The sequence below is a fragment of the Cheilinus undulatus genome, linkage group 9, assembly GCF_018320785.1.
Source record: "Cheilinus undulatus linkage group 9, ASM1832078v1, whole genome shotgun sequence".
NCBI classification, from domain to species: Eukaryota; Metazoa; Chordata; class Actinopteri; order Labriformes; family Labridae; genus Cheilinus; species Cheilinus undulatus.
The window spans coordinates 25997509-26014276 of record NC_054873.1 but is presented as its reverse complement, the minus strand read 5'-3'; the positions used below and the strand labels follow the sequence as shown (position 1 = coordinate 26014276).

At 40.7% G+C, this 16768-nt stretch overlaps 1 protein-coding gene across 8 annotated transcripts in view; it reads right to left on the bottom strand.

Moving 5' to 3' along the window:
* The window catches only part of LOC121514996 (membrane-associated guanylate kinase, WW and PDZ domain-containing protein 2-like), a 102399-nt gene that overhangs the window by 69873 nt on the left and 15758 nt on the right, over positions 1-16768 (bottom strand). For all 8 annotated transcript variants that reach the window (XM_041795516.1, XM_041795518.1, XM_041795519.1 and 5 more), the window contains exon 2: positions 7593-7709. In XM_041795516.1, the coding sequence (XP_041651450.1) occupies positions 7593-7709 (117 nt within the window). The remainder of the gene's footprint in view (positions 1-7592; positions 7710-16768) is intronic.

Here is a 16768-nt window from a genome sequence, read left to right as displayed (position 1 = left end):
CTGACAGGTGTGTTTTGTTGCTCAGGTGCGTCCAATGACATTGATAATTCACACAATAAATAGTGCTGAATGTCTACGCTCAGTTTCAGATTTGGGTTTTACCTGTGCAGACTGTATTTCTAGTTAGAGGTGTAAACAATATAAAAACCAGAGAGCTGTGTATGGGTGAAAAACAAGCAATTGTGAAGCTGAGATTAGATGGAAAATCAATCAGAGCTACTGCACAAATTCTAGCCATAGCCAGTACAACCATTAGGAATGTCCTGAAGAAGAAAGAAACCACTGGTGTACTCAGTTACAGTTGAGAATGGTTAGACCAAGGAAAACAGCATCAGTTGATGACAGAAACATTGTGAGAGCTGTAAAGAAAGACCCTAAAAACAACTGTTAGTGATATCAGCAACAACCTCCAGAGGGCAGGAGTGAAGGTATCACCATTTACTGTTCACAGAAGACTTCATGAGCAAAAGTACAGAGGCTACACCTGAAAATGCAAACCACTCATAAGCAACAAGAATAGGAAGACCAGGCAGGAATTTGCCAAAAAAGTACAGAGATGAGCCTCAAACATTCTGGGACAAAGTTTTATGGACTGATGAGATAATGATGAACCTTTACCAAAGTGATGGAAAGACTAAAGTTCGGAGAAAGAAAGGATCTGTTCATGATCCCAAACATACAAGCTCATCTGTGAAACATGGTGGCGGTAATGTCATGGCTTGAGCTTGCATGTCTTCTTCTGGGACGGGCTCATTAATCTTCATTGATGATGTAACACATGATGGCAGCAGAAATGAACTCAGAAGTCTACAGAAACATTTTGTTTGCCATTTCAAAGAAACATGGAACCTAACTGATTGGGAGTTCTTTTATCATGCAGCGAGATAATAACCCAAACTGGCCAAGTCAATCTCCAGACTTGAACCCTATAGAGCGGGGGTTGGAAACCCGTGGCTCTGGAGATGCATGCTGCTCTTTTGCCCCTCCCAAGTGGCTCTTTGCAGCTGTGCCAAATTTGAAATAAAGGAAAAGTTTTTTACATTAGACAAATATTTTTTGTAATGCTATATATAAATAGTTTTGTATATTTTATCCAAAAAATGTAGCTCTTTCATTCACTTCTAACTTTATGTTTACAAATCGGCCTAGTTTATCAACTTAAAAATTTGTCATATCGTGCCTCTATGGCGCAGCACATACTGGCGATTTCCTATCTTGGGAACAAAGGTCTCTACACAGTCTTGTCACAAATGACACCTGAAGCAGGAGTTTTGCTCATCACGCAAGTTTTGAGTTTCTGAAATCTTGTTTAGCACAGCAAGAGGGAAAGTAGCAATGTGAAAACAACTATCAACTTTGATAAATTTCATACTAAACTGGTGCATCCGTCAGACCCTAAGAGGACTAAAGTATTGTCAGCGGAGAACGTGAACGTTAATAACCTTAATAACAGCGTGAAAAACTAAAATAACAGTACTTTTAGATAAAAACAAAAATATGTACACAGTTGTTTCTATTGTAGTTCTAAATCCATAAATGCATTGAAATGAAAATTATGATTAAAATGCAAAAAAAGAATAAAATAACTACTACGTGGAAAGTTATAAGTGTGATAAAACATATCAGTGGACGGCCACATACCTTTGCTCAATCAGTTATGTCGATAGACAAAGACTTAAGTCTCGTGGCAACTCACCGCCTCCAGTCATTTTAATGAGGAAAGGGCGGCAGATGTGAAGCGGTTTTAACCGTGGCAGTAGGACCCAGAAGCGGTTGCTGCCCACGTGAACGTGCACAGATTTTGCCCTGCTGCTCAGAGTTCAGCGTGTTGAACTTTCTGGCGGCAGCCGCCTGGCAACAGCCAATCAAACCGAAGGAGGGAGAGAACCCAGAAATAGCAGGCTTCGCGGGTCAAAGCAAACAATGGAGGAGCTCATAATGTTGGTGTCGGAATATCCTGAGCTCTACAGCACTGCTCTACCGTCGTACAAAGACAACCAGAACAAAAACTCGGCATGGGACAAGATTTTTACAAACTACGGGTGACAGGTAAATGGCACAAATATGTAGAAATTGTTGGTATTGTTTTTTTTTTTTATTTGCTACAGTATGCAGCAAATGTTACTTGTGGGGGGGGGGGGGACTTGTGGGCGGGCTCTGCTGTGACGTTAACTGAAAGCACCTGTACGTCATTGCCACCTCGTACCGGCATTATCCGCTTTAAAAAACATTTTGGGGACTCCCCCGGCAGGGAGGAGGTTTTCAGGGTAGTTATGGCGCAGTGGTGTGTAAGTGGCTTTAGCCTAACTGAACTGATCCATGAACTGATTTAAAATTAAAAAAAACTGTCAGTTATCAGAAATCCTGATCCATTTCTTTTATTGATGTGCATACAGAAAGTAAACATGTTGATACCAATACAGTAAATCTTCAAATACTGACAGTTTCTTTTTAACTGGTACATTAAATAAGCTGTTTGGTCCAGATGTATAGTGTGCAGAAAGCTTTACAGTATGTAGCATTTTGCAAAGCAAATCTAAAAACGTGATGAAACATTGATAGCACAAATGTAAAAAAAAAAAAAATGCATGAATATTGCATTTACAGGACAGTGCATTAAAATCTACTGCATGCATTAAGGTTAAACAAGTATTTCCTCAGATTTCCTCTCAAAATACCTAAAGCCATCTTCAATACAGATATCATTATCAGAGGTGTCGGTCATCCCTTTCACCATCCTTAACATCTTGGTCATGTTCTTCATGAACATCTTAATCTGTTCCTCCTCTGCAGTCTCCAGAGGAGGATTCCCTGTCAGAGACTAAGAAGCTGCAGGGCAGAATGCGTCCAGAGCAGTGGATGTGAAGTGACAGAAGCTGCATGTATTTATAGGCTATCTGAGTAAAGGAACGTGCTGCTCACTGTTGAAGCTATTTATAGAGCCTTTTACTGATGCCTCTGAGTAGAGTAGTGGGGAGGAGATGGTTCTCCTGGGAATAAGTTACGAGGCTCCCTCATATCTCCTCTACCCCCATTCAAGGCACGTCTGCCCTTCTACTCCCCATGACTCTGCTCTGCTCATCCCTCTATCCTCTTCACTCTCCCATCGACTCTTGCCTTCTCAGTTTTCATCTTCTGTCCGCTAGTGTCTTCTCTTTGCATTCCCCCCTGCAGTTTTCTGCCTCTTTACCACCTCTTCTAACATCTTCTCCCTTTTTCCATCTTCTTGTAGAGTCTCTTTACTCATGTCCAAATTCATCACCTTCCCTCCCCTTTCGCTCTCTCCGTTTACTGCCACCCCTCCTCTCTGCTTCTCCCTATATGTTTTCTAGACCTTCTCACTACTTAGCCCCATTTCATCGCCCTACTCTCTCAGCTCCACTCACATCAAAGGAGCACTCACACTGTTCGTATGCAGTAGGCAAAACCATCTAAGGCTCTTCTCTTAATTCCTCAACAGCAGGTGCTCCAGCAGAAGCTCAGACCTATCTTCTGAAGTGGTCAAATGATGCCTGTGCATGACGTCGAATGGTGCCAAAAAATTGCCTCAAAGGATTAAGAAATAAGGAAAGCTTTCAAACAACAATTAAGTGTAAAGCTCATGGGTATTCTCCTCACATCAATCCCAATTTCTCCAACTGATTCACACTGAAACGATCTGTTCAATCTTGCAAAATTGTGTTAATCTCTTGTTATTACAACATTAAATTAGCGTTAATCCCTAAACTTTGGAAAATGTTATACATGTCCCTTGTGATGCCAGGTATAGACTGAATGCATGTGTAGGAGAAGATTGTGCATAGTGTAAAGATCTTCACACACACTGTGGACATCCTGCAGGCAACAATTCAAGATGTCAGTACTACGCCGAATTCCAAAAAAAGTTGGAGCACTTTGTAAAGTATAGATAAAAACAATGCATTGATTTGCAAATCTTACAAACGCATATTTTATTTACAACAGAACATCAACAGCATATCACATATTAAAACTGAGACATTTTATCATTTCATGAAAAATATTAGTTCATTTTGAATGTGATGGCAGCAACATATCTCAAACTAGAATGGCCGTCTGAGGCGGCAGACCCACGCCTAAGCAGTGCCACAGAGGATGTGCTCAAAATGGTGTATAGTGTTCAAAATTTCGAAGTCCGAGAAAAACCAAACGGGTGTGCAGATCATCACCAAAATCTAATTGATTCTTCCCTGTCACTTTCCCAATATTCCCTGAAAGTTTGGTGAAAATCTGACTTTCTGTTCTAGAGTTATCTTGTACACATACAAAGAAAGAAAGAAACAAACAAAGAAGCAAACAAACAAACACACAAAGATACAGAACCCTTTACATAACCCTGCCGATTTCATCAGCGTGGGTAAAAAGTAGGGACAAGGCCATGTTAACCATTGTGTAGTATCCCCTTTTATTTCAACAATAGTCTGTAAGTGAAGTGTCCAGTTTCTGTATTTCGATTGAGGAATGTTGTCCCATTCTTGTCTAATGTAGGATTCTAGCTGCTCAGCAGTCCTTGATCCATACCATATTTTTTGTAATATGATGCTGAAAATGTTTTCTATTGGTGAAGGGTCTGGATGGTAGGCAGACAGGCCAGTTCAGCACCTGGGCTCTTCTACTGTGAAGCCATGATGTTGTGACGGACGTGGCATGTGGTTTAGCATTTTCTTGCTGAAATATGCAAGGCCTTCCCTGTGAGAGATGTTGTCTTGATGGGAGCATATGTTGCTGTAAACCCTCTACATACTTCTCAGCATTGATAGTTCCTATCCAGATGTGGAAGATGCCAACACCATAGGCACTAATGCAACCCCATACCATCAAAGATGCAAGCTTTTGAACTGTGCAGTGATACAATGCTTTTTAGTCCCCAGGACACTGCATCTGTGGTTTCCAAATATAATTTCAAATTTTGATTCATCTTACCACCGAACAGTTTTCCATTTTGCCTCTGGCCATTTCAAATGAGCTTTGGCCAAGAGAAGACAGCAATGCTTCTGGATCTTGGGCACAAGATTTCCCCAGATTCTCTGAATCTTGATGTTATAATGTACAGGTGATATTCAAAGTCTCTTTTGAGAGACTCTGCCTCTCTAAAATGCTCTGTTTATTCTCAGACATGTTACTGACCTGTTGCAAATGAACCTAATTAGCTGCCAAATCTTCTTCCAGCTGTTTTTCATTGGTTCCATAACTCCAGCCTTCTGTTTCCCCATCCCTATTTCTTTTCAGATGTGTCGTGCCATAAAATTCAACATGAGCAAATATTTTTCATGAAATGGTAAAATGAGTTTATGAGATTTGCAAATCATTGTATTTATCCACATTTCACACTGCACCTCTGACCTTTTGGAACTGGGTTGCAGATTGTTACTAATGATCAAATTAACAGATATAATTTTTGATTGTCTTTTTCTTCTTTTTGGTGGGGGGGGGGGGGGTCCTCAAGCCAAGTGATGTAACAGGATGCAGGAGTTGATGTCAACATGTGAGCCTTCTGGCTGCATGAACAAACACGCAGACACTTGCACACACACGCACAGATACACACTTCCTCCCACGTCCTTCAGTGTGACAGCATGTTGTGATGCAGAGTGGCGTCTGCTTGTCAAGCTGACAGACTTGCACTGACAGCATGGTCAGAGCACTGCAGACAACGGAAAAAAACACTGATTTTACAACGCTCCAAACCACAACAACAAACAGCCTGCTGGGCACGAGCAGAGCAGCACTGAGCACCCTCATCTCTGTTTTTTAGCCGTCTGATGCTGTGTCACTCTGATGGTTGAGCAACGCTTGCCTTTGTGTGTCTCTGAATGCCAGGAAGTCATGCAGAGAATGTTTCTGTAGCATCCTCAGCCAACTGTACAGCATTCTGTGCGACATAGTTGGCCTGCTGACCAAAGGCAAATTAAATCTGGGATGTGAGATAGAGATGAATTTTGGGAATCACTGGAACATGTTTTTAATGAACTGAAATATTAAGTGTATCATTCAAAGCTGTCATGCTGGAGGTCTATGCGTCTGAATTTCTATAATCTTCACTACACTGTATCAGCTTTGTTAAGTGATAGACAGTTAATTATGGGGATGTCATTACTGCTCACACATCACACAGAGTGACTGTCTTTCCATTCTCATAAAGGCTTGACAGTTAGTAAGCTTTGGTTCATGCTATCAAAAAGACCTGTGCCTCTCTACAGCCTTGACAGTGTTGAAGTGTTGAGGAGCAGCAGTGTTGAACTTGAGCTATTTCCTGTCACCTCAGTCCTAACCCTGTCAGTCTGCCTTCACTGCACTTTAACACAGCAAACAGGCTGTCAAAGGTTAAAAGAGAGGGAGAGTGGGGAAGAAGGGGAGAATTGACTAAAAATTATAAAGGAGAGAAAATCTGAATGAGATGGTGGAATTGAAAAAACAGAGTCATAAGGGACATAAGAGAGCGAAGAGTGAAAGCTAAGAGATGGAGACGACAGGAGTAAGTAAGGGAGGGAGGAGAGGAAAAAAGAGGGAGAGAGGCTCAGGAACTGTGCAGCTGTGGGAGAGTATTAAACAATCACTTCTGTGTCAGCAGCTCAACACACCGACAGAGGACATCTAGTATAGTTGAAGTTATCAACCAGCAGAAAAACAACCATGTGAGATGTCAAATCCAAGCTCTACTTTTCTAAGGGTTTTACGTCAGGATCCGTGTCCACAAAACACCAACAAAACCAGTTCATTAAAATCAACAGTCTTCGCTTGACTAGACAGTATGATTGAGGTTACTGAGAAGAGGAGGATGCTGAAAATGACATGTACAAAGCCCTTCAACAGATATCAAATCACAGAGTGCTGATCCACATACATGGACTCCTTTAATACATGCATGAAAGGAGTCCATGTAGAGTGCAGCTTTCGTCTCCAGAGAAGCTGATTCATGAGCTGCTGGCTGTATTGACAGCAGGCAAATGCTGCCAGGGACAGCGTCCCCTCAATGTCAATCCCGCAATGACATAGTCCCTCAAATTGACAACACAGTGTAAGCACGGACACACATGTCTATTGAAACTAACAGGATGACACTCCTGTTTAAAGGTTTCTGGGTAAATTCCTCACAAGCCGTTAAAGAAGCATCTTGGTAACGTATCCAGCAGAATGATGGGTTATTATCTTCATCTGTGTGTGTTGTGTATGTCTAGTGTGTGCTGAAGGGGGTAGGGCGTCAAGGCAACACAAGCCTCGAGACAAGAGACTGGTTGCCGTGGAAACCTCAGGCTGAGAGCTCAGCAGCCGGACGATTGAGGCAAGAGAAGGAGCGATAGACATGAGACACCGAGGGAAAGAGCATGTGTGATGAAAAAAAATTAGGGGTAAAGTCCCGGGGGCAAGGAGGGAAATCTAAAACAGACGAAGAGAACAACATGCAGAGGAAGGAGAAAGATACCAAAGAAAGAGAGGAAGACAATGAAAAAGACAATGACAGACACTGATCAAGACAGAGGAGATGAGGAGATCAAAGAGGAGAGAAGAAAAGACTAGAGGAGTGATAGAGGCCATGTGAATAGAGTTACAGAGGTGGGGCAATGTGAACTCACAGGGAACAGTGCGGAGGTAGAGGTTGTCTCTGATGATCTGCTGGTGGTCGTGGTCCACTGAGCCCTTGGAGAAACGCAGGTTGAGGTAGTGTCGCAAATCCTTGTCAACGACCCCCCCTAAACACAAACACAGGAAGAAGAAGATGAGTGTCTGCTTTCATTGCACACAAACCGGGTAAGATGTTGAAAGATTGGCTGTAAACCCAGTAATGAAATGACTGAAAGCATTTCCAAAAGGCAAGGAGTACTCAAACCCAAAAAACTTTTCAGTTCTAGTCCACAATCAAAATTTCTCTAAGTTTCCATGTGTGGCTCAGTGTTTGGGAGGATGTTAATAATGGTGTTCATTTCTAATTTGACAGGATGTGCAGACAATAAAAAATCTTTCAGGTTGAGTTTCAGTGGTAGTCCCAGCGTACATTCTGCAGCTTTAACAGGAAGTTGCAAGAAGCTGATAAAGAGCCTGTAACACAAAGTAGGGATGTGTAATATCAGATTTCTGCCAATATCCATTATACTGATACAGATACGGATATCAATGCTGATTTTTGAATGTAGTTCAGACCTAAGACTTCACCCCTTAAAACATAAAATTTAAAGTCTTAAGATGAATAAATTAACATATTTCAGTCCTTAAAACTAACTTTAGAGTGTAAGGAATGATAGTCAATAAAGAAAAAAGACTTCAGTTGATGTAGGACTGTTGGTCCAGCCTAAAACTCCACAAACTTGTTTACTCTTACAGCCAATATTTAAAGCAGATTTTATGGCAAAATTTTGGTTGTAAATATCTGCTGAAATTTTCAAATCTGCCGATACCAGTGATTCACTTTTTAAGCTTGTATCTGTTGATACCGATATGCAGATAATATCGTGCATCCCTAACTCAACGTAAAAAGTAAGACTAAAGACAACTTTTAAAGCCTTGAATCACCTCGAGGTGAAGTGAAGAAACCCTCTGAATCTTTCAAAGGAGACATTTTTGTGTTTCAATCTGAAACAAAATAGCTTAATCAAGTAGCAGGCATTCATTTTCACAGCAAAGCAAAGCAGCACTGCCTACCACACACAGTCACATACACAAACAGACACACAGAGATCATGGTAATTGTGTAAACCAGTGATCCCCTTGGGGCTAAATGTGCAGTGTCAGCGGGTTGGGTGAAAAAGGCTCACAGAGGACAGCAGCTCACACAACCTCATCTCTCTGCCTCTTCGTCTCTGCTAATCATTTGCTATACAAACTGCCTTTTCCCCCATTAAGTCCCTTGGCTGAAAAACTGAAATAAATGGCAAACATAAGTGAAGGAAGGAGACTTAGAGCAGGCGAACATATCTGTGCTGCACATACACAGTAAGATAATGTCCATGAATGGTTTCTCCTCCCTTCATCCCAAAGCAAAGAGGCCCGAGAGGATGAGAGGAGGAGAACTTATTCTCCACACAACATTCAGTATGCTAGACTATCACATCCGACAGCAGGAGGTATGAGGTTACAAGCCATGCATTTACAAATGAAAAACATGTCTTCTCACTCATGCATGCTCTAGCGACCTCCTGTGAATTGCCTTGACAGGTTTTGGCCTACCAGTTGAGATTAATGCAGCTCACACCCATCAAAGACAAAATACAGCATCCTGTCAGACTGGAAATCCTTCACACGGGCTCACATGGACAGAGTAAATTACCCATAAATGATTTTGTTTGTGTTTTTGCAATAAGGAATTTTTTTGGAATAACACCTTATGTAAACTGGCACCATTTTAGCGAGGCTGAGAAGCACAGTGAATTGCTTCACATACAGCAAAGCTAGGAAAGAGGAGAGAGCTAGAAAACAAAGGAAGACAGGATGAAACCTGGTCTTCCTTGTCTGGACTGTCGCTGTTTTTAAATGGCCACACATCACATCATGCAGCAATGTATACCGGCATAAGCCATATCTTTGAAGTGTACAGACACCAATGCACACATATTTATACATGCACATCACCACACACAGCTGAATGCTCAGAGAGGGATGGAGAGACAGACAGTGACGTGAAAGGAAGTGCAGACCAGACACCTCATCAGCAGCTAGCCCAGATGTTGACAAAAGCCGTCCTTTCTTCACAGTTATACATCCACAGACAGCCTGTCCTCCCAGGCGTCCTCTAGCCTTGTAACCAACCGCTGCACATCTTCTGCCGCCTGGGTAAAACCTCAGTGTCCTCCCTCCTGCCTCTGCTTGTCCACCGCTGGCCCAGCACACACGCACAAAGAGCACCTGGCTGTAGCCAATTTTAATCCCAGAGAGAAGGATGAGGACAAGGGGGAAGGGAGATGCAGAGAAACGCTGAGAGAGACGACGGCCATCAGGAGAAAAGAGAGGAGAAGGAGATGTGCCAGTGGGAAGCCGGGCTCCTAACAACCAGCCATCGGATTGGCTGGAGAGCTTCAACAGTCCTGCAGCAGCCTCTATCTGCTGCTGCTGTTACTGCACTGGAGTGTTGATGCATTTTAATGGTTAGTGTTTCTGTGTGTGTGTGCAAAAGCCTGGGAGGGGGGGGGCAGGGGGCATTCTACAAGAGCATAAAATAAATGTTTATCTATTTAAAAGCATTTAAAGCTGTGTGTCTGTATTTCTCGGTGTGTATATGTGTGAGTGCACCCAGATGCTCTCAGACAACCTCAAATATTCGGAGCCTTACTAAACAGATGCTCTCCCTGTTTGACCTTGTGTAGACGTCACTGACTGGAGAAAAATACTGTGAAAGACAGCAGCATATGTCACACTGAGGTTATACACACTCATAAGCACACGGAGGGCTGATGAGTTCACAGCTGCAGACACCAGTGAAGAGGCCTTGAGCAATGTCTTGGGCAATGTTCGGTCTGAACACAAGGAATAAATACACACCAACACAGAAATACATGATCATGATATGATTACTCAGCTGAGTGTAGAGGAGGATCTCCAACAAATATAGCAAGCTCACAGCCAAACTTAATTCTTTAAACATTGTCGTCAGCTTGTGGAGATGTTTTTAAAAAGTTCCAATATCAATTCCATGACAAGAGGAGAAAAGATGAAGGTGATGATTAATCACTCATGAGGGCAGATAGTGTTTAGTGAGGTTTATGTGCAGTTAAGCATCACATTAGTCCAAGCAGGTCACATGGTCTCCTTCCTGTCCAGTGACCATCAGCTGTATCCCACCCCCACCCAAAAAAAAAAACTCAAGCATACTCCTCATCCCTGCAGCAGCTGCTAAAAAAATCTACTCTTACTCCCTCCACCACACCATCACAGCCACCTCCACATAAATCACACTACGGCTGCTGTGTCGCTATTGATGAGAGCAGGCAAATGTCATTTTTCCACTCGCCAGAGCAACTGGGGGAACACAAGCCCAGAGAATGTATTGGCCGTAGATTAGAAAACACACTGGTAGTAATGTGCTCAAATGCTACTGCATGCAAAATGTACTTCAAACAGCTGCAGAACCACAACTATGATGTGTTTTTCATCCTCAAAGGACACAGGAGTTTGAAAAAAAGGGCTCTGTCACTTTATATTTAATCTAGAGAGGATTTAAGTGGTAAAATGTAGGATTGGTGTTGTGTTCCCACTGCCTTTAAACCAGTAGTTGTACTGTGACAGCAGGACGTGTAGTCTGCTGCCTGATAACAGAGATTCTACACCAATTAACTAATATATACAATGACATTTTCATTTGTAACATCTCATAGATATGAGAAAAAGAAGATATAAATAAAAGTTATGTAGCTTGACAAAAAACCTTCCTATTCTCAACTCAGAGATCTCGGGTTTTATCATCATGAAATATGAAAATTGTACCATTCAAGTAAAATTATTAGAAATTATTTCAAAGATACTCAATTTGCAAGTAAAGGTCTAATTCAGGTAAAATAGGCAAAATACACAAATATGTGATGTGACCTCCCTGGTCACAAAATAGGGTCATTTGTTCAGTTGACAAAAAAAGACTTAATAGCTGTACATGGACCTATACAGCCTAACTCTGTCTTATGACTTTTTCGAAATTTAGCAGTAACAGTATGCATTATTCCTGAAAATGAGGAACAGTGAAATTAAATAAATAAATTTGCTGTCGCTCAAAATCTTGTTTGCCAATGGGGATACGCTGCAGAAATGCCAGCTCACATGTGACATCTGTGTCAGAGCACAAGCAAAACCTCAAGGAACACAAAGAAAGGAGCAGGCAGTGCAACTGCAAAACTAAGGAGCGTGAGCAAAAGTCTGATCACTGATTACAGCTTGTACATGAGTTTAAATATCTGGGGGTTACTATGGACTCTTCCCTAGCTACCAGAGCCACTGTTAGAGGTTACTGTGAGATACCTCTTAGACGTTCCACCTTTGGGCAAAATGTTGTATCTTTCAAAGGAACACTTTACCACTCTCAGTCAGGGAATGCTCCAGCTTTGCAAGTTTCAAGGGTCATCTGACAGCACTGCTCAAGACAAACCACAATTGTGACCATGTTTAGCCAATCAATCCAATATCTCTATGAATACATACTAACATAGAGTTATGTATGCATCTTTTGTGCAACATTACATACATAGATACACTTACGCATGCTATTCTGGTGCAATAATACAGGCATATATACATCTGTAAATGCAAATTATGTACAATAGGGCAATGTGCAATAATATTAGCTCTTTAAATAACCAGGTCAAATGTGCAATTTAATTAAGCACACATATGCTCATGTGCAATACATCAGCACAGTTTCACTTAAGCACTACAGCACTTTATCATCTTCCTTACGCACTTTAACTACAATGGTCCCTTTATTCCTGGTAAGGTTTAAGCAAAGTCATGCAGCTGTATTGTTACATTTGGGTCTTTGTATATTATTGTACTGTTTATGTTTTCTGGTCACTCGATGTTGTCTGATTTTATGTAGATATTTGTTTTTTGTAGAGATGTAATCTAATCTTTGTTATTTATACCATCAATCTGCCAGGGACTACAGATGGAAATTAGCCAGTGGCTACAATCTGGCACTTTTAAAGGTTCGTGTTCACTACTGTGCATTGTCCCTTAAATAAATAAATAAAGAACATCCATAGCCAGATATCGCTGCCTGTTAGCCATTTATTGTCATTTTAAAAGTTTCAGATTTAGTCTCATAAATTTAGAAAGTAACACGGTGCAAAAAAAAAAAAATCAGTTTATCAAACATGCTCACACCAGTACAACACACATCAGTAAGTAATCAGTGTTGATCATTCCCAAATGTTTTCACCAACAAATTTGTGAAAAATCAGACATGTGGGCTCAGAAATTCCTCCATTAAACCAAATATGCACCCCCCCATCAGATAAAATGATCTCACTTCATTTTCATTCCATGTAAAAGGATTGCACCTTCACCTTTCCATCTTTGTGAATGCATTTCTGAATATGAAATTCCTGCCAGTGCAAGAATATTAAACCTGAAATATAGCAGGCCTGATTAAAATGCTACTTTTTTGCCGGAGGTTGATAAATAAATGGTTAATCCTGCCCTTAACACCCTCAGCAGGTCAAGGACACACTCCAGCACCTGTCATTTAACTTGATAAGTTGTCTTCCTCAAATCAGGTTGTAGCCTGAGGTTGAGCTAACCAGCAGGCAAAACACTCTCAGATGAGAAGCACATATTTTTTACGCATAACAAATACATGGCTCACCTGTCTCACCTGCATACATGTCTCTCTGCTCTTCTTTCCATCTCAACAGACACGCAGACTTTACTTTCTCTCTTCCTGGCCGGTTCCTTACCATATTGTATTATTTTTTACATTTATTGATAAGCAAAAGTCGGTGGACACCTGACCGTCACTGTGTCCTAAAAGCAAACAAGGGTCAGAAACTATCACATCATTTCACAATGCACTGTGAAACATGCAGCTGCTCGTCCATTTGGTTCTTTAAAGTGTACTTCTTTTGCATCTTTATTAATCTGTATGCCTATCAATTTATTGCCAAACAGACGAAGTATAACCTGACCCGCCAGGTTGATTTGTTTCCATCTGGAAAACCTCTCGTAGATGGTGTTTGGGAAAGGGCAGAGCCTTTGAAAAAAAACTAGGAAGGTGATTGAATTAACGTTCTGTCTGTAACATCTCTACAGGCAAATCAGAGCAACAAAACATGTGACAATTAAACTCTTGTTGAATCCGGTTGGGAGAGGGGCAAAAAAAATCTTTTCTGCAAAAAAAAAAAAAAACTCAATACTGTTCTTTGTTCTTATTTAATGAAGAAATGTCATCAAAATCTGATAAAACTGGCACCATAGCAGCATCCACGCTAATCCCTTCTGCTTTAATTGATTCGCCAGTGAGAAACACAGAAACGGGCAAATTCATCTGCTTTGCAAGGTCAGGAGAAGTACCCACCTAAGTAAAACATGAATGATCAGTGTTTACTTTTTTATCTAAAACAAAAGTTTTTAAAAAGTTGTGATTTTTTGTTGTCTCTTCTTATGCAAGAACTACAGTAGGGATGGGATGATAATATATTTTGAGGGTTTGATTATGGAAAGTCGAGCTGGACATACGTTGGCACAGGTCAACATTGCTTGCAAGCTCGACAGTATCTCTTTTGTCTAGGCCTTTTTACACCTAGTAACATGTCTGGAGACTGGTTTTCAGGACCTTGGGACATCCATAGGGCAACCAGGGGCTTGGCAACAGTAATACCCGCCTGGACAGTGCTTACTTGATACATCCACCCATTACTCCGACTTAAAAGGGTGGGGTTTGTTAATTTTTTGTTCACCAGATTATTTTCCCATGCTCCTGGTAATGTGCATGGACATCCAGAGCCAACCAGAGTTGTGCGAATCCTCCTCCCTGCCCAATGGTGGGTGCCATACAGTGGCCTCAAATTTTGGACTAAACATTCTTAAAACTAATGAACAGTCCTGTATAAATTATTTATTATATACTGATTTGGTTTTTAATTTCTAAATTTTGTTGATTCAACATTATTAGCATTTATTTCGATTGATTTTATCTATCTACACAGGTGCAATTTCCAACTCTGGATAATAAACTAAAGTATCATTGTTTTAACTGTCATTCATGTGTATACTTTTCAACCTTTTCTACCCTCATATGTTGCCTGAGAAAATCCTGGGTGTATCTGTTTGTAGTTTGAGTTTTTCTTATCTGAAAGATAGTACCTGTACCTATCTCTGCAGGGATGATTTTCTTGTCATACATTATGTGTATGCACACTAGTTATCTCATTTACCTGTTTTGGAGGCCCATGTTGATCAATAGAACATCACATGATCTGCCCTGTACAAAATGATACACACTAGTCATGTGATGTAAAGGAAAATCCTTTCACTGTTAATACAAGAAACCTCTTGCATTTAGAAAAAAGGTGTAAAGAAAAATCAGCTCAGTGCATTACATTAGATCAACAGCCGTAAATTTGACCAGAATGAAACACATATAACTAGCCTGTCCTATCGCAAAAGGTTTATTTCTACTTTTATATAAAAGCTTTGTTTCTTTACAGCATAAAAGGATTATTATTAAACCCACATTTTAAGATGGATTAAAATTTTAAAAGCCATTATAAAGAAAATGATTGGATTATTCTCAAAAACCATTCTACATGCCATGCTGGATTTTTTATGTACACCAACATCAGGATATGTGGATGAGCTGATCATGTGAGCTAGCAAGGGGTTTTTGTTGGATTTAGAAAGGCATAATTAGTTATGACAAGCCAACTCTCCCATGAGGCCAAGAGAGAAGGGGAGCACAGCCGTGCCACATCAATTCTCTGAATTTCCTTCCACACAAAGTTTAACTGCTTAACTCTTAAGTGCATACAATCCTGCAGTCACGCTTCAGGAATGCATGCTGGCATGCAAACTCTGACTTATAATATTCATCATGCATACGAAAACACACAAGAAGGGCAACATGTTGACACTTCACATGCAAATGATCAGAAAAGCACAAGACAGGCCATGAGACGCAACATGGTGCAACATCATGTTGAAGTTGGCTTGACATTGAATTTCTCCCTGATCAAAATCCCTATCTTTCTCACCTGCCGAGAGCAAAAAAATAAACCAGAGACTAAAAAACACGCAAACCCACAATGAGTAAACTGAGGGGCTGCCTGTCTGGGTTCTGAGCTGCTGGTCGAGGGATTTTGCACTGAGGTGAAGCAAGTCCTTCCTGAAGTGTTCATCATAGAGAGCAAAATTCACAGAGACTTGGTTATTGATAGCTGACCCCTACTCCCACAAGAGGTCACAGACTACAGAGAAGTGCAAAACTACAGGGCAAAAGTCAGCATATATTTTACATGACTGCACCTCTAAAACACACACACGAGTGCAATGAGGAATGTATTTGTGCCTGCAGCCTCGTCCATATTTTGCTTAGCATATACAAGACAGGAGCATCCTCCAAAAGAAAGAAAGAAAAGTAACATGGTCAGCCACTGACAAGATAGACACTGAATACTGAACATTCATTTTAATAAAGATTATTTTAATAAGACCAGTAGGTCAATTTTATGACAGTGTAGCATGAGTGTTGATAAGAACTGAATAAAATATGGATATTATTTCCAGAGCTGAAATAAGTATTATGTTTAAAGCACAAAGAACAGCAGAAAGACAAAAAATATGACTGCCTACTATCTAAATATTGGCTGTATTAGATACTGCATTTTTTTAACTCCTTTTGGGGCCCGATGTAGTTTATTTTATTGGCCACACTCTTTTCTAAATGCTTTGTTCTCTGCACACCCTGACATCCTTTTTTCTACGTTTTACCCTGTAAGATGTTTTTTTAACTTGAAAGTCAAAGTCAAACTGTCAATCAAGTATCTAAAATATTTATAAGATGACAAAGGCTCAATCACATTACCCTGAGACTTGGTGACTCATGTAGTGAGTTTGAAAACATCATGAGAACGAATTATAGCTCACGCAGTGTCCTGTACAATATCAAAGGCTTCTTGAAAGGGACAGAGAGCCTGATGCTGTGTAGGAGCAGAGCAGACAGTGTCATCAGTACATAAATGAAAATTTGCCTTGGGAACATAATGACAGATGCTGTTTCTATCGAGCGTAAATAACAGTGGTCCCAACATTGAGCCCTGAGGCCCACCATTTTTAAATGTAT